General features: G+C 50.3%; 1 protein-coding gene across 3 annotated transcripts in view; it reads right to left on the bottom strand.

Annotated features, from left to right (window-relative positions):
• The window catches only part of SEC14L2 (SEC14-like 2 (S. cerevisiae)), a 29,212-nt gene extending 11,555 nt beyond the window's left edge, over positions 1–17,657 (bottom strand). The window contains exons 1-9 of one of the 3 annotated variants that reach the window (XM_006894783.1): positions 17,463–17,657; positions 15,406–15,481; positions 11,159–11,202; positions 9,928–9,987; positions 9,483–9,671; positions 7,938–8,033; positions 7,532–7,592; positions 6,281–6,364; positions 38–144 (exon numbers count right to left, since the gene is read on the bottom strand). In XM_006894783.1, coding sequence (XP_006894845.1) covers positions 38–144; positions 6,281–6,364; positions 7,532–7,592; positions 7,938–8,033; positions 9,483–9,671; positions 9,928–9,987; positions 11,159–11,202; positions 15,406–15,481; positions 17,463–17,516 — 771 coding nt within the window. In that variant the 5' untranslated portion in view covers positions 17,517–17,657. Of the gene's footprint in view, positions 1–37; positions 145–6,280; positions 6,365–7,531; positions 7,593–7,937; positions 8,034–9,482; positions 9,672–9,927; positions 9,988–11,158; positions 11,203–15,405; positions 15,482–17,462 lie in introns of those variants that run through there. The other 2 variants (XM_006894782.1, XM_006894781.1) reach the window with 2 other exon arrangements.
• Positions 17,658–21,004: the final 3,347 nt, after the last annotated feature.

The following is a 21,004-nucleotide window of genomic DNA, read 5'->3' as shown; positions in this document are numbered from 1 at the left end:
GCGTCTCTGTTTGTCTCCAGCCCCGGGAGCCCCATACCTTGGATTTGCACTTGGGGTTCCCATCAGGGTCAGTCATGGTGCCCCCATACTCCACAGGCAGCTGGTCAGGGCTGATGTGTTTCAGTAAAACCTCCTTCCAGTTCGCTGGCAGGACGGAGAAGGAAGGAGAGAGTCATGTCACCAGAAGGCAAGAGTTCACAGACCTGGCAGTTCACACGAAGAGACAGGAGAAAACACACACACACCCCAGAGGTACATGACGCATGCGTAGTACTGTAGGACCCATGGGGTCACCCAGCCCTGGACCATGAATCAGGTGCTCTGCCTTCCTGCCCGCATTGTCTCGGACCAGCTGTGAAACCTTAGGAAAATCACATCATTCTGAGTCTAAAAAGTCCTGATCCATAGGGTTACCTGAAAGAAGAACCAAGTTCTCAAGGTTAAGTTATTGTTGCTACTGTTGTTAGATATCCTCAAGTCGGAACCAACCCATAGCTAGCCCTCCGGTAGGTTTTCAGAGGCCGTAAATCACACAGGACTAGACTGCTCATCCTTCTCCCAAAGAGCAGCAAATGGATTCGAACCAAGTGCCTTTGGCTTGGCACTGCAACTCCTTACCACTAGCCCACAAGAGCGCACTGGTTCTCCCTAGTTTTTGAGAAGGCTTTGGAAATTGTGAAGTGCCCCACATGTCAGGAGAATTATGCCCAGGAAGGTGGTGCCGAACACGTGAGGTTCAAGTAAGAAAGGACAGGAGGAGAGAGTGACATCCCACAAAGAGGACACACACAGCAGGTGCAGTGGGAAGATGGGGCAGAACCATTATGTCCTGCTCCGGTTAGACTGAACTCCAAAAGGGCAGGGAATGGGGGTCCAATTTTCTAATTTATCCCACAGAAGGCTGTCTCAGTCATTTGCCTGATGGCTATCACTGGAGGCTGATGCTCCCATGGCTGCCCTTGACCTTCACCAGCCTGTGTGACTCCTGTACCTGTCACTGGGGGCTGTTTACCTGCCACTCATCTAGCTTCCTCCTCGGTTTCAGCAAGCAGGGTTGTTTCATCTGCATAACACAGACTGTTGGTGAATCTTCCTCCAATCTTGATGCTACACTTCTCCTCATAGAGCCCAGCCTCCCAGATAATCTGTTCTGCATATAGGTTGAAAAGGTATGAAGATAGGACATATCCCTGGCATACACTCTTCCCAATTTTGAACCATGCAGTATTTCCCTGTTCTGTTCTGATGACTGCCTCCTGGTCCAAGTATAGGTTTCACATAAGTACAATCAAATGTTCTGGGATTCCCATTCTTCTCAGAGTCAGCCACAGTTTGTTATGATCCACACAGTTTTTGCATAATCAATGAAACACAGGTAGACATTCCTCTGGTACTCTCTGCTTTCAGCCAAGATTTATCTAACATTAGCTGTAATATCCCTAGTACCATGACCCTTTCTAAACCCAGCCTGGACTTCCGGCAGATAGATGTGCTGTTCCAATCGTTTTTGGATAATCTTCAGCAGAATTTTGCTTGCATGTGATATCAATGGTATTGTTCGATAATTTCCACACTCTGTTGGATCACCTTTCTTTGGAATGGGAATATGATATAGAATATAGATCTCTTCCAGTTAGTTGGCCAAGTGGTTGTCCTCCAGATTTCTTGACACAACTTGGTGAGCACATCTAGGGTAACATCTGTTAGTTGAAATATGTCTATTGGTATACCATCAATTCCTGGGGTTTTATTTTTTGCCAATTCCTTCAGAGCAGCTTGAACTTCTTCCTTTATCACTAAGGTGCATGTCTTTGCAATTACTTGCTTTGTGTCAGGGAGCTGGACAATGACTAAGGAGGATAGGAGAATTGATGCCTTTGAGCTGTGGTTTTGGAGAAGAATACCGAATATACATACCATGGACGGCTAAGAGAACAAACAGGTTCATCCTAGAGAGGGTGAAACCAGGCTGCTCCTTGGAGCCAAGGGTTCTAAAGTTTCATCTGACATACTTTGGATATGCTGCAAGAAGGGACCAGTTCTTAGAGAGACATCATGCTTGCAAGGGAAGGGTGGAGGGACAGCGCAGGAGAAGAAGACTCTCTCTGAGGTGGATTGATTCATTGACTGGGGTAATCAGGGTAGGTATGTCAGAGACAGTGAGATTGGCACAGGATAGAACAGGGTTTAGGGCTGTTGTACAAAGGGTCGCTGTGAGTCACAGGCCACTCAACAGCACAAAACAACAACAACAACAGCAACATCTAGCTTGTTTTTCTAATCCAGCCCTTTCCTGATTAGAAAATTATGACTCCAGTGGCCCACTTATCCACCAATCCAAATTGCTGGACTAATTCCAGTCAAGCACAGTGTTTTGAGACTCAAACCCTTTTCCTGCTGACTATGGGTGCTACGTGGATGATCTATAGTGGCCTAGAACAGTGTAAGGAACAGTGCTGCCAGAGCAGAGGCAGGTGGTTTGAATTGACCAGCTGCTTCATGGGAGAAAGATGGACAATCTCCTCCTGTGTGATTTACAGCCTCTGAAAACCTGCTGGGGGCTCAGCTATGAGTTGGTTCCAACTTGAAGGCACACAACACAGATGCTGCAAGCCATGGAGCACAACTCAGTGTTCTCTGCCTTCATGCTGGCCAGACCCTGCAGTGTCTGTCAAGGGTCTACCAGTCTACAAGTGGACATGCAATTAAGCACCTTCTGGGAACACATGGTCATCTCAGGGTCTTGCTGTGATTTCATCTGCACTGTCAAGCTCCAGCGACCACCTCAAAAGTGAATTTCTTTCTTCTTCTATTGAAGCTTCCATACCTTCTCAGCCCAAGGCAGGCTTGGTTAGAAGGGTGTGGGTGGCAGAACAGATTGAACCTTCTATACAGTTCTGGTTTGCTGCCAGGAAACCAAACCACCTCACACACATTGTGGGTGGAAGCATGCGGCAGAGCCCAAACTCCTAAGCCTTTTGCTCAAAGGTTCTTTTGTCCTCCCAACACAGCAAGAGATTTGGAATTTAGGCCAAGAAGGTTCTTCCTTTCAATTTTTTTCTTTTCTTGTTGTGTACTATCGAATCAGATCCAACTGTTACAGTAGATCACCCCTCCTTCTCCAGCAAAACATCTGGTGGATTCGAACCACACGCCTTCGGGATTGCAGCACAGCTTCTTGCCACTAGGCCACCAGAGATCCCTTGGTTCTTCCTTTCTTCCAGGAAGAGCAATGGAGGCAACAGGAAGTAGAATTGGCTGTTGGAGCAGGACTAGACTCCAGGAGGCCCAGCCTTTCCAAACTCCTTCACTCTTCACACGTGTCGTGCCAGTCCACATTTGGAAAACTCCGTTTTGAACATGTTATCAAAGACGAGAGCAAAAACTGTTTATCAATTTCCCCCCTTCTTGTTGGGAAACCATCAGACTCTCTAATGCCTCCTTCTCCGTTCAACTCTTGAAGGAAATCCAACCACAATGCTCCTTAGAAGCGAGGACTGTTAAACTTTGCCTCACTTGCTCTGGGCATATTTTCAAGAGGAATCAGTTCTTAGAGAGACACGCTGGGAAAGATAGAGGGGACGACCCTCAACAAGCTGGATTGACACAGTGACGACCACAATGGACTTGAGCGTGATAGAGATCACGAGGATGGCTCAGGACAAGGCAAGGGTCAAATAGGGTCATAGGTTGTTCACAGGGTCACTGTTAGCAGTAGTCACCTTGACAACACCTAACAAAAAAGTTCAACTCTTTAGACACTACCAATCTTTTTTAAAAAAATTTTATTCTTTTGTGTGTGTACCATCAAATCAGATCTGACTGGTACAGGAGGAGATTGTTCCTCCTTCTCCAGCAAAGCATCTGTTGGATTTGAACCACACACCCCTGGGATTGCAGTGCAGCTTCCTGCTGTTAGGCCACCAGGGCTCACCTAGACACTATCAATCTTTGCATAAACTGCTCCTAGTCAACCTCTCTAGCCCCTTCGCCCAGTGCTTCACTTCAGGCTCCAGCAGGAACAGACTCCTCCAAGTCCAGAGCTGACATAACTCTGGACTCTCCATGTCTGGTTCTGGGTCACACTTTCCCCACTCCGTGTCCAATGTTCTCCTCATTTCCTTTATAGCTTAGTCCCTGTTGACCTGCTTCTCTGCCAACCTCATTAATCATTTCATCCCTCTCTTCCTGATGGGTTCTTCTTTTCCTACCTGCTCTTGAGCTCAGCTAATGCCCAACGTTCCCACTGTGAGTCTCCGCTCTCCCGTGGGCAATCTTTTCTATTCTCAAGATTTAAGCTACTGCCTACATTCGATGGTACCCTAACCTCCAGCCTGAGAGTCTCTCTGAAGCACCAGGTTCAAGGATTCCCAACATCTATCTATCTCACTGACTCCTCAAATGCAATTCCAACCTTTTCTTTCCAGTTAAACACAATGAAGGCCCCAACATTATTTCAATCATACTGATCATTCTAGAATCTTCATTCTCTCCCATTTGCCAAACCCAGTCTGCACTTTTTCTTCTCAAAAGTCTTAAGTCTATCTCTCCTCTCTCTCCCTGTTGCCACTGCCCTGGTCCAGCTGTGTAACACCCTTTGTATGAATAATGGTCACAGTATGCAAACCTATATCTGTGCTGTCTTTCTGGGTCTGTTCTCTACAATCTTGCTAGTACGGTGTATTTCTCTTTAAAATCTGATCGTGGCCCTTCCCTGTTCAGATCTCCTGTCTTATTCCCATGGCCTGCACAGTCATGTCTCAGCTTCCCCGGACCATGCCCTGGACTCCCTGCAGCCTAGATCCTGCCTGAACCTTCTCCAGCTCATCCCTTGCCACATCCTGCCTCCCACTCCACCAGAAGCGCCTGCTGCATGCTTTTCAAGGTCTTGACCAAATGCTATCCTTCCTTCTTGCTTCACATGGCAGACGCTCATTCATTCTGCAAGACTCAGCTTACTGCTCCCCCCTTACGTAAAACAAGGTGACTTCTGTTCATTGCTCCTGCACGCTTGTGGTGTCACATCAATTTGGATTTCCCTTCCTTTAGAAAGTGGGAGCTCTGCAAGAGACTTTTTTTTTGTAATTATAATTTTTTTTATTTTTCACTACAGATTCTTTCAATTTTCCTCACCCCCCCCACCCATCAAATTGTACAACTGCATGGTAATTCATCCCCCACCCTGCCCAGCACATTCTCATCCCTTTTTGCTAGATTAAAAGTAATTCTCATAGTTTCATTAGAAAAATGTAACCTAATGGGGAGCTCTGGTGGCCTAGTGGCAAGAAGCTGCACTGCAATCCCAGAGAAACACGGTTCGAATCCACCAGATGCTCTGCCGGAGAAGGAGGCGCAATATCCTCCTGTACCAGTCAGATCTGATTTGACGGTACACGCACACAAAATAATTAAAAATAAAAAAAAAAAAGAAAAAGAAAAATGTAACCTGTTTGCTTTGTTTCTCTTAATCATTTGTTTAACAATCTGGGCTTTAAACTGCTTATATGTTCAGAGTTACTTTTTATTACCAATTCTTTACAACACACCTGTGGGTTAGTTAAATATGATTATTCACGCAGTACAGATGGTGGGAGTTAGGTATAATTCCAACTAAAAGCTGAACAGCAAAGTCAGGACCAGAATTTATGATTCCCCAAACCACATGTATAGCAGTATATTTCTTTCTTAACTTTACAGCTTCAGCACCAAGACCAGGGCCTGGCGCACAGCAAGGGCTTTGTAAGTGAAGCCACTCCATGCTGCCTACAAGGGGGAGCTTCCGGGACCTCCACGGTGCCTTCTCTTACCTTCCCCAGAGTCCCCACTAGCCTGTGGCAAAGCTCTCTATCTACATCCTCCCTCTCTTGTTATTCTGTCAGCTGCTTGAGGGCAAGAATTTTCATTCATTATTGACTCGACAATGAGCCCACTATTTTCCTCTAGCAAAAACAAATAACAAAGCCCTAGCTCTGTTCCACGGACCTCTCTGGTGGTCTAGTGGTGAGGAATGGTGCTGCCAACCCAAAGGCATGTGGTTCAAATCCGCCAGCTACTCTACAGGAAGAAGAGGTGCAGTCTCCTCTCATGCAACGAATTGCCTCTGAAAATCCACTGGAGGATCAGCTAACGGTAGTTTCTAACTGGATGGTTCAGAACAATGACAGCTCTGTGTCAGCTTGATCCAGGGCCAGCAGAGGGAGCTAGAGAGCCTGTTGCTATGACCAGCTCTAAGGCTGGCCCTAGTCTGGACTGTGGGGTTAAGAAGAGATGGGATACTCACCTCCCAGCACCATTATCTTCTTCCGAGTGTCTTCACTCAGGAAGGGCTTGATGAGGTTATAGGCCACTGGAAACAGTTTGGGGGCTGGAATAGAGACCAAGAGATGAGGTCAGGTCTGTCCCTAGCTGTGGCCGCTTCTCCACAAACTGGTTCATATGTCTTCTGGTGCTGTGGAGCTCGGACAGGAAGCCGAGGTCTCAGTTATGATGGGCCTCTTACTATCCGTACATTTCGTTGAGTTCTAGCTTCCTCATCTATAGCAATGAATAGTCAAACGGTCTTTTCCTATCTCACCCAGCCATGTGGCTCTAACTAGGTGGGTGTTAGTAGCCCCAAGAGACAACTCCGCCCCCTGATGATGACCTTTCAGGGTTCCAATTCTGGGTTCCGATTCTGGAAGCTGATAGCCAGTCCTGTCTTTCAGGTGTCTGTCTGAGTGGGTTTGAAGCAGCAGCTCTGTGGCCCATGGTCAAACACTTAACTGTCCACCCCACCCAGGAATTCCTTCAGGGGAAGGAGTGAACATAACAAGCCGACAGAAGAATGATGCTTTTCAACTGTGAATTGCTGAAGATGAGGCCCTGACCATCCCACGGACTGCCAAAAGGAATAAACAAGTCATTCTGGAGGAAGTGTAAGCAGGGTGGACCTTCGAGGCAAGGATGGTGAAACTCCGCCTCACATACTTTGGGAATGTGATCTGGAGAGGCCAGTCTTGGGGGGGGGCAGTATCATGCTGGGAAAGGTCGAGGGTCAGAGAAAGAGAAGGTGACCCTCACTGAGACGGACTGACACAGGGACCATGACATTAGGCTCTAGCATGGCAAAGGTGGTGAGGACAGGACAGGACAAGGTTCAGACCCGTTGTTCACAGGATCTCTGTGAAGCATAGTTAACTCGATCGCACCTAACAACAGCAGCAACAACAACGTAAAGGGAGCTCTGGTGATGTAGCCCGAGGGAGTTGCACCAAAGTCTTTACCTCTCTGATGGTTCGAATCCACCAGTGGTTTTATGGGAGAAAGATGGGCAAGCTCCTCCTGTGCGATTTACAGCCTCGGAAATCCAATGGAGGATCAGCTACGAGTCGGTTCTAACTCGATGGCAGCAAATTGTTGAGTTTCATAGAAAAGGTTAACCTTCTCAATGTGTCCCACAGGCCCCTTGTTTGGCCTACTTCGTTTTCCTCTTCTTAATCTCCCCAGGAGCATTTGGCCCCTCTTTCTTCCTCAGAGGAGATGCCCAACTTACCTTTAACAACAAAAAGCCGCTTCAATGTTTCAGGATAATTCTCCTCAAACATGCTGAGAAACTGTGGAAAGAAAACCAAGGGTGCCAGCAGGCTCAGACCTCTGCCAGAGAGAGAGGCCCTGCTTCATCTAGGCCAGAATCTGTCCTCATCACCTCTGCCAGGGTAGCCTAGTGTTAAGGAGTTGCGCTGCTAATGCAAAGGCAGGAAGTTCTAATTCACTAGCTGCTCCGAGGGAGAAAGATGGGCAATCTCCTCCCATGTGATTTAAAGCCTCTGAAGGGTCAACTATGAATAAATAACTAGATCCACCCCCCTCCAGCCTTCAGGGCAGCCAAGCAGAAGGGCCCAGCTCCCCAGTCTTCTCTCTGCTCTCCTGCCTGGGAGAACGTGTCCCAGGCCCCTCACCTCTCCATAGGCTTCCACGGCAGGCTTCCAGAGGTGCTTGAGGCCAAGTCCTTCACAGTCATAAATCATGGTAATGGTCTCCACCTTCTTCCCCATCTGAAGGGAATAGAGGAGCAATTTCACCCAGTGGCCCCACAACAAAAACCCACCAGCCCAGATCAGGGCAAATGTCAATCTTGTCACATACTAGGGGGTGCGGGTGGGGGGAGCACAACTAGGTCAAGGCAAGACTGTGTCTAGAGTTTTCCAGACTGAGAGAGATTATCAGCCCGCCGGAACTGTGGCGCAGGCAGCCACTCCTCTTGCTCAGGTTTCCTTGTTCTCATCCACAGCTGGGTAGAGCAAAACTACATCTGAGGTTGTTCCCCTCTTCAGCCTGAGCTGTTGCCTCCTCCCTCAGACTCGCTGAGCACTCCACGGGCAGCGTTCACGTGGGACCTGGTGTGGATACTTTATCTCATGGGCACAGATCTTCTCTGTCCAATCTAAGCCCAGAGGAACTGACCTGTGCCCATGATTTACCAGTCCCCAGATAAATAATAGCTCTCACGGCTCAGCAGGAAGGAGTTGCGCTGCCAACCCAAAGGCAAGGCAGTTCAAATCCACCCACTGCTCCTCAGGAGAAGGATGGGCCGTCTCCTCACGTGCAATTTACAATCTCTGAAAACCCACTGGAGGGTCAGCTGTGAGTCAGTTCTGACTTGATGATACATAACAATAATAGATAGATAAATGAGAGAAATATAATTTACTGAGTTTATTATTAAGCAATATTTCTTCCATTTAAAGGACTGTCCTTTATTTTGAGGTTATACTATTCTTATTTTTTTAATTTTTTTTAATTTTTATTATTTTTGTGTGAGTGTACCGTCAAATCAGATCTGACTGGTACAGGAGGAGATTGTCCCTCCTTCTCCGGCAGAGCATCCGGTGGATTTGAACCGTGCGCCTCTGGGATTGTAGTTGCAGCTCCTTACCACTAGGCCACCAGAGCTCCCCTTATTCTTATTTTTTGAGTGTATGTGTGTGTGTGTGGACTCGACGGCACATAGCAACAACAACAACGTGTGTGGTGTGTGTGTGTGTGTGTGTTAATTATGGCAACAATTGATAGTAATCGTGTTTAATGTTTAAGCCCATGGCAAAATTAAAATTTGATAACATTATGTCCCTCTCCAAGGATGTCATGCTTGGGAGGGTGGAGGGACAGTACAGGAGAGGAAGACCCTCAATGAGATGGATTGATTTCATGACTGGGGAAATGAAGGTATGGGTGTCAGAGACAATAAGATTGGCACAGGCTAGAGCAGGGCTTAGGGCTGTTGTACATAGGGTCACTGTGAGTCGCAGGAGACTCAGTGGTACATGACAACAACAACATTATGTCCATCCCCAAGATGTGAAATGTCTGGTTTATGAAATGCAAAAGTTGGGGTTTCACCCCGAAACTAATGCTTCACTTTCCTCCTATGACATCTCCACCGTGATCTGAATGCCTCCCGAACAGGTTAAGTCATTTTCAACTAACCGGGGTGGTCTGCTCACCTTCGCCGTCTGCCGGCCACATTCTTGTAGAAGCCGCTCACAGTCCCGCATCTTGGTCCTGAGCAGATCCTGTTTGGTGGCTGAGAACAGCAGTCCCTTGGCATCCAGAGGTCCGATGATATCATACCAGACGGGGCACCCATCCAAGTCGTAGCCACACATGCCACCTGACAGGTACTGTTGGACCACCTGCGCAGAGACAGAGAAGCTTGGCCTGCTGGCCCTGGGCACCCTTCCCAGCCTGGAACTACAGGACCTGGCTCTCAAGTCTACTCTTCCTGATGCCCCTCCTCCAGGTGACAATGAATTCCTGGACTGGGAACCATCAGGGCTCACTTGTAATTGCCACACCTTTCTACTGAGAGTCCCTGTTCAAGAGCCCGAAGATGTAGACCGGGGCCTCATCGACCTGGATGGGACCCTGGACAAGAGGCTCCACCCTCACCTCTGGTGGCTGCCAGCTGATGATGTTGTCAATGTCCTTTTGCTTTCGGAACTCCACGTGCTGCAAACATAGGACCAAGGAATGAGGACCAAGAGTGAGACGGGTGAGCACCCCTTAACAGGCATCTGACCACAGGGGGACAATAAGGACAGACTACAGGCAAATTATTCAAAGAACAGGACAGAAGTCATTGTACAAGTCTTGGCAAAAGAGGTGGTAAAATTCTTGACTGGCCCAGAACTCAGAGTTCTCGGCTTCCAGGAGATGGAGTCCAATCTGGACTGAAGGGCTCAGGCGGTATTGGCTGGCAAATGGTCAAGCACTACCTCTAACACCATACCCAACAGTGTGCCTCTGCTGTTCGTGGAATTATCAAAGGCCTATTTTTTTAGAAGTGGATAGCCAAATCCTGCTTCCTAGTCTGTCTTAAATCTGAAAGAGCTGCTGGAACCTGTCCACCATGGATGACCTTGCTGGTATTTGGGATACCAGTGGTCAAACTTCCAGCATCACGATACAATGACTAAGGATGACAGGAGAAGAACTGATTCCTTGGAGTTGTGGTGCTGGAGAAGAATACTGAATATCCCATGGACCATCAAAAGGACAGACAGAGATGTCTTGGCAAAGGTGAAGCCAGAGTGCTCCTTGGAGGTAAGGATTAGTGAAAATTACTTTTTTTTTAAACTTTATTTTATTATTTTTGTGTGTGTGTGTACCGTCAAATCAGATCTGACTGGTACAGGAGGCGATTGCCCCTCCTTCTCCAGCAGAGCATCTGGTGGATTCGAACCGTGTACCTCTGGGATTGCAGTGCAGCTTCTTGCCACTAGGCCACCAGAGTTCTCTGGATTAGTGACATTTCATCTCACATCCTCTGGGCAGGTTGTAAAGAGGGGCCAGTCCTTGGAGAAGGACATGCTGGGAAAGGTGGAGGGTCACTGAAGGAGGACAAGACCCGCAACAAGACAGATGGACATGGGGACTGTAAAGGTGGCCTTGACTATGTCGGAGACAGCCAGGCGGGCACAGGAGAGGGCGAAGTTCAGACCTGTTGCTGCTGTGAATTGTCAGATTGACAGCACTTAGCAACAACAATGCTCGCGCAGGTTAAACAAGCCAAAGGGTGCAATTAGAGTGGACAGGGTCTGCAAGAGGTTGCCCAAGCAAGGTGGGACTCTGACGGGAGAAACAGAGGCCACAGTGGGATGCAGACTTAAGTGGGCCTCACCTTCCGGAGCATGGCCTCTGACTTCTGCAGGTCAAAACTTCTGGCTGTAAAAGGGAAACGTGATCAGGGTCAGTCAGTCAGTTTCTTTCCATGTACAAGAAGAGGAAGGTTTCCCTAGCGGCCAGGGAGGGCCAGCTCCTCTCGGCTGTCATCCTAACCGATTCTGGGACATCCCACAGGAAAACCTGGTGTGAAGACCTTCAGAGAAGGCTTTGAGAGAACTACAGCTGCCACAGTTCAGAGCAGTTGAGGGCAGGATCGTGGCCTCTGGCTCAAAAAAGCTTTATTCCAGCGGATGCAGTCAGGTCAAATGTGAACTCTCTCAGGGAAAGTGAATCTTGGATCCTTTATCAATTGGTTTGCCTCCCTTGAAGCTTATCTCCCTCCCTCCAGTTCTAAGAAATATCAACCCAAAGTCCAAAGACTTTGTTTTGAGCCATTGAGTCAGAGCTGACTCACAGCTGACCCTCCAGCGGGTTTTCAGAAGCGATAAATTACACAGAAGGAGAGCGCCCATCTTTCACCTGAGGAGTTGTTGGTGGATTTGAACTGCCTGCCTTTGGATTGGCAGTGCAACTCATTACCCATTAGGCCACCCGAGGGCACACAGATGAGCATCAATCTGAGTTCACCCCAGCGGGACTGAACCACTTGTCACTTCTGTTACTTCCTCAAGGGATAGAATAAAGAAACACAAGGACCTCTGAGAGCTCCTAGAAGGTTTTAGCATCAAAGTCCACCTGGGCCCATCTTTGCAAGGCCTGCCTGATCTTGAACATGAAGCTCCCACTGGCCCCTCCAGGCTTCCTGCCTCAGCAGCCAGTTCTCACTGTTGTTCTCAACTGGGGGTCAACTCCAGAGACACCCTTGAGAATGTCACATGACAAGTCAAGCCTGCCAATACTGGCCAGATCTATTAGCCCAAGTCTCCCCATCCAATCACACTGCCCATCTCGGATCCTCTCCCCAAACCGCATAGATTGCTTTCAAGTCCATCCTAATATCACTTGCTTTTGGCTGTTTTCCAGTGTGCGAGCAGCCTTCTTAAAGCATCTGTCCAAAGTGTGTACCATCTGCCTTTCTTCAAAAAACCAAACCCCTTTCTTAGCAAGCTGGCACACCTTTAACTCAGGTGGGGCTTAGAGTTAACTGAAACCGCCAAATCCTCTTCACCTGGGCTGTTGCTAAGCCTTCCTTCCCATATATGGAGAGTGCTTTCCTGAACCTTAAATCCATCCCTCTCAAATTTCATCTTGTTAGTCAGCTTCGTTTCATCCTTTAAAGACCTTTCAAGATCCCGATTCTAACCCACATCGCCAGCTGACCTATGAACTGCCCCTCCCAGCCGCATGTCCTTGGTGGATCTGATCAGCGTCCAGATCTGCTGACGGGCCTGAAACTTGGGCCAGCCAGGCTGCCCTCTGGACTGTCACTGGTCCCTTAATCAGGCTGCCCTCTGGACTGTCACTGGTACCTAGGAGTGGCTGAGCACATTCCCTGACTCGGCTGTTGTGAAGTCCTGTCCCCTCTGTGGCCCAAAAGGTGCATCACTAGATATTGATCAAGTGCTACACGTGTCACTGGGAGCAGGGGACACATTTGCAGGTCTCATGAGGTGCCCCTGTAGCCTGATTTCATATGCTATCATGACAGCATGGGGCAGGTTTCAGAGTCATGTAACATGTGTTTGCATTCCAGCTCTTGTATCTTCTGTTTGATGTTGGCCAAGATCCTGACCACCCGTCAGTATCATATACTATGCTCATTAGATGAGACAGACCAGCGTTATGGGAATCCTACAACAGGACGCAAAGCAATATCTCATGAGGGAGCTTGGCTGGACCGTGAACATGGGGCCCTCATGTGGGAACCAAAACACCCCTACAGGGAGGAGATCCCTTATCCTCCAACGGGACAGGAATGGTGAACTATGAGCCCCTTATCTCAGGGGAAGCTCTCCAGCTAAGCTTTATCTGCTAGGGTCCAACATCCAGGGTCTCCCCAAGTTGTCTCTTGCTGTTGGGGTTCCCCACTGGGTTCCTACCTTGGCTGCTGAGTCAGGCCTCCCCAGGGCTGGCTGGAGCAACCCCAAGGGTGGCTTCTGTCCCCAGTTCTTACTTGATCACTCTGTAGTCCTATCAAATGGGATGGGAAGGGTCTACCTCTGTCCCTCTGGGGGTTCCAGGAAATAAAGATGGAAATTAAAAGGGCTTAGTAACAAAGGACCAGTTTGGGAGGTGGGGGGTTCCCACTCCCTCCTTGTTTCATCCTGGATCCTACTTCCTGGGGTTCCCAGAGCTCAGTTCCAGTCAGGGGTGTCAGTGGGGCTTCTGTGCTTGTTCCCAAGGCCTGCAGCTCCCAGAAAACAGCCACATTTGGGGGAAAACATGCAGATTGGGACCTGGCACCCCCACCTAGCTTAGACAAACGTGTTCTGTGGCTGTGAAGCTTGCAAAGATTTCCTTTAGAATCAAAGGGGAAACAGGCGCAGGTCTCTTTTTAAACAAAACAAAACAAAAAAAACCACAAACAAACGGAAAAAAATCCCAATCACCCAACAAAAACCCTCATTGAAATTCACCAAAGGGCCCAAGAAGCTACCGGCCAGGCCTGAGTGCCTGCCCAGGAATCACCCAGAAGCCACACTGATGGCTTCAGAGAACAGCTGAAATTCACTGCAAAAAGTGCTGGCCCCAGGGAGGCTGAGGCTTCAGACCTCATTCTGCTCCTTTTCAGCTGTGTGGCTTCAGCTAAGTGTCTTCCCCTCTCTGGGCCGCCACTGTTTCATCTGACTAATTGAGACTGAAAGTACCCTCAAAATTCCTGTCATGCATTACCCAAGGAGAGGGGCTATCACGGGACCAGGAGGGGATTACCTAAGAGACTAGCAGCTGGAGTTCCAAGTTAGCAATGGCTCGAACAGAAGAGAGCTTAGTATCTATTCCTGGCTCTCTGGACCCCATTTCTTCCTTTAAGGCAGTCCTGCTGTCAGGTTGATCAGCTTGCGGCTGGCCCTTTAAGGAGGCCAGTGCCTTCCCACTCTCTTCCACCCACCCCTTCCTTCCAGCTACAGTCCTTTAGCAAATGCTAGGACACAATTTCCTCCCAGCCCCCCTGGACTAACTGCTGCCACCCCCAAGCTGCCCCTCCACCCTCTGGGCTGGGTGGGTGGGTTTACAGCTTTTCTGAGAAGAGGGAATAGGCAGCACGTGGCTCTCCAGGCTGCACCTGTGCCTGGGACAGGTTTACTTAGCAATTCCCCAAGAGTGAGGGAGAGAGATTCAATTTCCAGGGAGGCCAGGAGAAGAGATCTCTTCGTCCGTGTCCCGAGGCTCCTAGGGAATCTATGCCTATGTTATACATTTGAGTTAGTAAATAATCAGGCAGGATCTGTATTTGATATTTTTGGTGTGTATATAGAGTGTGATTACACAACACACTTTCACTTCTGGAAATTTTCTTAATTACTTCTGTGATAATAAACTTTCTATAAACTTCAAGTGAGAAAAGCCAGAGAAAGAAAGTGACATACAACATGAATGACAAGAGAAGGATGGAGAAAAAATAGGAGGAGTAGGGGTACTGATATTACCTTAATGCTTCTGGAAACAGTGCTTCGATTTATACACAGACATCTGTGCTGTCAATACACAGGGCACACTGTCTGGTCCTGTCTTCCCAAGGGGAAAGGTTAGACCAGCCACAGTAAGCCCAAGACAGGCCTGGACCTGGAACTAAGCATTTCTGGAGCTTGGCCCACAGCTTGAGGAGATTCTTGTCAATGCAGGTCAGGCTGAGCTCCCTTGTTCCTGGTGCACACTGGCCTCCTTCAAGCTGCCTGCACTGGCGCTGGCAGCAGAGGGCCTACTGTCTCCTCGGGGCACAGAAGGTTCTAAACTGGGCTCTGCCGCCAACTTCCCGCACGAGGCCTCTCGCACCTCACTTTTTTCCTCTCCACCCCCTTCCCCAAGTCCATCAGAGACATGGCCTCACTAGAAAGAACTGAGAGTCTGCAGACCTGGATTCCAGTCTTTTCTCTCCCTGGAGCCCACTCACTGTGTGTGCATGAGGGAGTCACCTCACCTCTGTGAGTCGCAGCTGGGCTAAGGTATTTAACTGCCAAGCGCTCTTTGGGGTCTTAAAATGGAAAATTCTAGAGTCTCTGCCTGCCACAGGCAGTGTTTTCCAGAGTGTGCCAGAACAAGCCTCTGTCCCCACCTCCCACTTCATGGCCCCTCGTCCCTCACCTCGGAGCCAGCGCAGGAGGAAATAGTCATCTGGATTCGGCAGGGTGGGCAGTACATCCTGGACATTCTCCCGAAACTGTGGGGAGAGGTACCTGGGTGAGTGGCAGGTCCCACCCTGACTGACCTTTGACCAGGACTCTTCACAGGGGCCTTTGCTGTCCCCTCTTTCACATTATTTAACTCAGCAGACAGTCGTGCTGCCTGGGACCCTCACTGGTGCTGGATAGCAGGGACATAATGGGAAGAGAATTAGATGCTGCTGCGGACCTCGCAGTGTACCCTTCCACGCCCTGGGCTGGTGGGGAGGCGGGCGTGTGCCCAGCTAACTGTGACCGTGGTAATTGGTACAAGCCACAGTAAAAGTTATCATTCGGCCGTGTGCTCTTCACAGCGCCTTAGAGTCAGCAGGCCTCAAGATACCATGATTCCCTTTTTCCAGATGAAGGAAATAAAGCCCAGAAAAGTTGAGAAACCTGCCCAAGGTCACACAGCGAGTAAGGAGCAGAGCTGGGATGCAAAACTGGAGCTATCTGAGTCCAGAGAATACCCCTTCTGTTGTTATCTCCTGCACTCTTCATCTTGGAATGGCTGGGGAACAGAGGAGAAGGGACAGTCAGGAAGAAGGTGGTCTCAGAGCTTCAGATAAAAAGGGGGCATGACCTGGCAATCTAGATGAGTGAGATCACAGAGGTGAAATTCAGGGAGGGCCAAAACCAGGCACTGGGCAGTGACCTCAAGGATAACACACCAATTTCAACACTACACTGTGGCAAGCAGGTCCCATGTACCTTCTCCCAGCCCCCAGCTTCTAGCCACTCACATCCCCTGGTCAGTGACCCCACAGAGGGGACCAATAAGAACTGGCCACTTGTGTCCTGTGCCTAGGTCAACCAGAGATTGAGGGCCCTCCCAACAGCTCCCAGCTGCCCAGGAAAAGAGTTTGTTCAAGGCCCAGGCATGGGGCCACCTCTCACCAAGGACCCTATCCAGCCCTAGGTTCCCATTATAATCACCCTCTAATCCTGCCTGAGTCCCCTGCAGGTCAGCAGCAAACTCTGGAGCCTTCCTCTCTAGTCTTGGGAGTGGGGGGTGGGGGGTGAGGGGAGCTCAGGCCGGACAAAGCTTCCATGGTCCTCAGGGTGCCTGGGCCCTGCTGCACCTCCCTCACCCCCACTCCTTCCCAGGATGGAAAACTGCCCAGTTCTCAAGCCTCCAGCTTTGGCCTCAAGAAGCACCATTCTCCCTCCTCTAAGGGTAACAACCTTCCAATAGTTGTCCCCTCCTCCGCTGGGCCAGCCCAGGTGCAAAGATAAAGCCAGGCTCACCTCTGCCCTCGCAAGAGCATCAGCTCCAAGTGCCGGGTCAGAGAGGGGCTTGAGTTGCAACTTGAGTTTGGGAAGGGGAGGACGGGGGAAGAGGTGGAATTCAGTTCACTCTCACCCCAGCCAAGTAGCGTGAGTCACGCGATCCTAGACTTCAGACACCGAAGCGCCCCGCTTCATCATCTGGTCCCACCTCCTCATTTCGTTGGGAGCACCGACACATACACCCCACCTCCACCCCCAAGCAGGCCAAAGGCTCAGCCCAAGGTCGCAGGGCGATGGGGGGGGGGGCTGGAGCAGGGGCCAGGAGCCCAGGGGAGGGAGCTGTCCGCCCCTTTCCATCGCGCCGCCGCTGCACCGACAGGAGGAAAACCTCCCGGAAATGGGAGCAAACCTGGGGCCCAGCCCCTGCTCCCCCCGGGTCCAGCTGCCAGTGCTCAGGATGAATGTTGCCTTTGTGCCCTGAGCGGCCGCCGAGGGCTTCCAGGCAACCACTTCTCCCCAGGTGGCACCGGCCAGCGCTCGCCGGGGGCCGGGGCGGGGGGTGGAGGAACTTCCCGGGGGGTCCCCTCGGCAGCGGGCGGGGGGGAGGCAGGGGCTTCCGGGGGGCGCGGGCGGAAGGTGAGCGGGCGGTGCGCCCCTGCGGCCCCGGCAGCGCCCGTCCCGCCGTTCGGCTCCTCGGCGCCTCTGCCGCGAACGCCGCTGCGGGCGGAGCCGGGCCCCGCGGGGACGCACCTTGTCCAGGGCCTCCTGCTGCTTGGGGCTCAGGTCGCCGACTCTGCCGCTCATCGTGGCTCGGGCTCCGGCGCGGCGGTTGCTGCAGCTGATGGAGCCGGGGCTCGTTCTCGCCGCCCGAGTCAAGTGCCAGCCTTTTGCCCGGGCCGCGGGGCTGTCGGCCAAGCCCCGCCTCTTAAAGGATCCGTGGGCGGGGCAGGGGGGAGACGCACCCCGCAGCAGGAGTCCGAACCCCGGGTCCCTGATGGCCAGGGCAGCGAAGGTGGCGTCTACGCCCACATTTCCCCTTAACGGTCAGTGTCAGTTTTTAGGGGGAGACCCGAGAGCTCTCTGGGCCTCCGTTTCCCCATCTGAACAACGAAGGGATTGAGTTAGATGTCCATGGACACATCTAAAATCTAGATGTCCATGGACACATCTAAAATCGGAGTCCCCAAAAGGTAGAACCCTTGCCCCCAAGATGGTTAGGAGCTTGTATCCCCAATGCTCCCTAAACCTAGGCATCTTCTGCTTTGGGGGGACTGTGGCATTGGCTTACCCTATGGGGGGGCCTCTTGACCTTCCCATGCCTGGCCACTGGTTTACCAGATGGTTTGCCACGTTTAAGGTCACTGTCTGTAGCAGGTCATAGCAACTGGCAGAGAGCAGGCCAACACGCTGAGGAGGTTAAGAGATGTCTCTGTTTCCGCACCCAGTGTCCTGTCCCCAAACTCCTAAAGAACACCCACCCTGGGTCACCACGGAGGGAGGTGCAGCTCCTCTACTTGGGAAGCAGAAGCTCTGGGTTTGAATCCCAAATCCTCCACTTCTTCTCTTGAGACGGCAGCCTGAGACTTCACCCCTTTAAACTCATACTACCTCACCCTCTAAAGAGGGGTGGTCACCCAGGCTTCTTCAAGTCAGCAGCAGGACGAAGTCCACTCTATCGGCTATAGGGCCATGCCCAGGACAGGCTTAGCCTCAGCTTCCCTGGGCGGTCACAGTGAACATGATGACAGCTATCAGTTTGTCTATCTGCGTCCCCAGCTCAGGCCTCGAGGCCAGGGCTGTGGGCTCTTGTGTGGCTGCTGGTGTTACCTGGGTAGTAGACTCCTGGCAGCAGCCTCCCAACCTGTGCAACCTTCCTCTCACCCTGAGCCCCCGGTCCAGCTCCTGCCTCATCCTTTTGTGGTTTAGCATCCTACGTCCTCTGACTGGATGGATGTCCTGTCATATCGCGCCTACCTTCATGGCAGCATCGCTCACATAACCCCTCGGGCCTTCTTTCCTCCTTCTGTGTGCCAGGCCCTGCATGCTGTCACAGGGACCCAGAAACCAATCCGATGCCAGGCTGCCTTTCCAAAGATAAGACACATCAGCTGGAATACAAAAGTGAGTTTGTTGCGCAAGGAGGAGTGAATCACAGAGGGCTTCAAGGAGGAAGGGGCATTTGAGCGGGGCCTTCGAATACAGCATGAAAGAGCAAGTGTTTGAGCTGGCATTTGATCTGGGCCTTAGAATACAGGATGGAAGAGTGAGGTCAAAGGCAGATTCATTTGTTCCATGCTGGGGGAATAACACAAGTAAAGGTGGATGGGGTGTGAGACCACAATAAGAGAGGCAGGAAGAGAGGATTGGATAGAAAGGAGCCAGAGGACCTTGATGTGGCCCTTCTAGTGGGGGAGCTTCTTGGATACAAGGGCCTTTCTTTCCTCTGAATCCCCACAAGTTCCCTGCCCCAGCCAGCATCCTCCTGTGCACGGTAAGTGTGCACTGCATGAATAAGTGAATGAATGAATGCAAGAGATGCTCTCATAGAAGCAGAGAGGCAGATATGAGGAGCCCAGGAAGGGAGAGTTAAGTCATTCACAGACCATTCAGAGATTGCAAAGCTCGCCTCATTTAACAGCTGAGGAAACTGAGGCCCAAAGCAAACATGGCCTGCACAAAGCTGACACATGGGGAAAGCTATGCCCGCTGTCTGCACGCGGAGGGTGCCTGGTTGTGGAGATGAATACCTATGGGTCTACTACCCCCCAGAGCGTCAGCCCACCCCAACACTAGAGTCTCCAGGAGAGCAAAGGGCAGACACCACCAGCTTCACTCCTCACCTGGAGGCAGTAGGAGGCCGAGATGGACCACAGATGTTGTTATTTGCCATGGAGTCGAAACTGATTAGTAGCTGACCTTCCAGCAGGTTGTCGGAGGCAGTAAGTCAGATAGGAGGAGACTGCCTATTTTTATCCCGTGGAGAAGCTAGCTGGTGGACTTGAACCACATGCCTTAGGGCTGGCAACACAGCTCCTTACCACTAGGCTACCAGAACTCTCTACAGGCCAGGACAAGCCCAGTTAAAATGCTTGGGCCCCATCATCAGATTCTGCTGCACGGCACAGCAGGGGCCATGGACCGGAGGTCTGGGGCCCAGAGACCCGCAGAACATGGCTGCCGTCTTTGCTAGGTCAGGGGCTGAGATGCTGGGTGTGCTTCCAAGGCAGAGCCTACTGAAAGGAAACCAGAACAGCGTACCCCTTACATTTGTGCAAGGAGCAAAGTGGATTACTAAATTGCCAGATTTCTAGATCCCTTTGACTAAAAGAGCACTTCACTTGACAGGTCAATTTCTGAGAGTCCAACTAACTGAAAGGTTGGAGGTTTAAATCTACCCAGAGACTTGTGTTGTGTTGGGCTGTGTACCATAGAGTCAGAACTGACCCATAACTGACCTTCCAGCGGGTTTTCAGAAGCAGTAATTGCACAGGAGGAGATTGTCTATCCTTCTCCGATCTAATTCTGAAAGGCAGGCATTCAAAATCCTATTTGATGCAACTATTCCATTACTAAGGAGCTCTGTTGGCTGGGTGCTAAGGAGTTACACTGCCAACCCAAAGGCACACTGTTCGAATCCATCAGCTTCCCCATGGGAGAAAGAGGGGCAATATCTTCCCATGTAATTTACTGCCTCTGAAAACCCATTGGAGGATCAGCTATGAGTTAGTTCCAACTTGAAGGAATTCCAAAGGTATATTATTATATGCCATTGAGAATGAACTTGACTCACAGCTGACCATCCAGTGGGTTTTCAGAGGCAGAAAATCTTATGGAAAGAGATTGTCAATCTTTCTCTCTTGGAGCAGCTTGTAGAGTCAAACCATGTGCCTTTGGGTTGGCAGTGCAATTCCTTACCGATAGGCCATCATGCACCCTAAAGAAAGAAGACCTTCAACATGAACAGATATATGCACACCCTTGTGTATTGCAGCATTATTTACAATAACAAAAAGATGGGACCAGCTCAGGTGCTCATCGACCCAAGTGCCCATCAATGAATGGCTAGAGAAACCACGGTATGTTCACATAACGGGGTATTATGCAACATCGAGAAACAATGAAGAATTGTGAAACAATACACAGTATGGATGAGTCTACAGAAGATTATGTTTGCTAAAGATGTCAGTCACAAAAGAACAAATATTGCATAAGATCCTGTTATAAGAAGCTAGAGAGTGGTTTACATCCAGAGAGAATCATTCTGTGTGGTTACCAAGGAGGGGAAGTTGGGG

Source organism: Elephantulus edwardii, unplaced genomic scaffold (assembly GCF_000299155.1).
Source record: "Elephantulus edwardii isolate Elephantulus edwardi_28Jun2011 unplaced genomic scaffold, EleEdw1.0 scaffold00151, whole genome shotgun sequence".
In the NCBI taxonomy this organism is placed as follows: Eukaryota; Metazoa; Chordata; class Mammalia; order Macroscelidea; family Macroscelididae; genus Elephantulus; species Elephantulus edwardii.
Note: the sequence above shows the minus strand (reverse complement) of the source record. Positions and strands in the feature narration are given on the sequence as shown.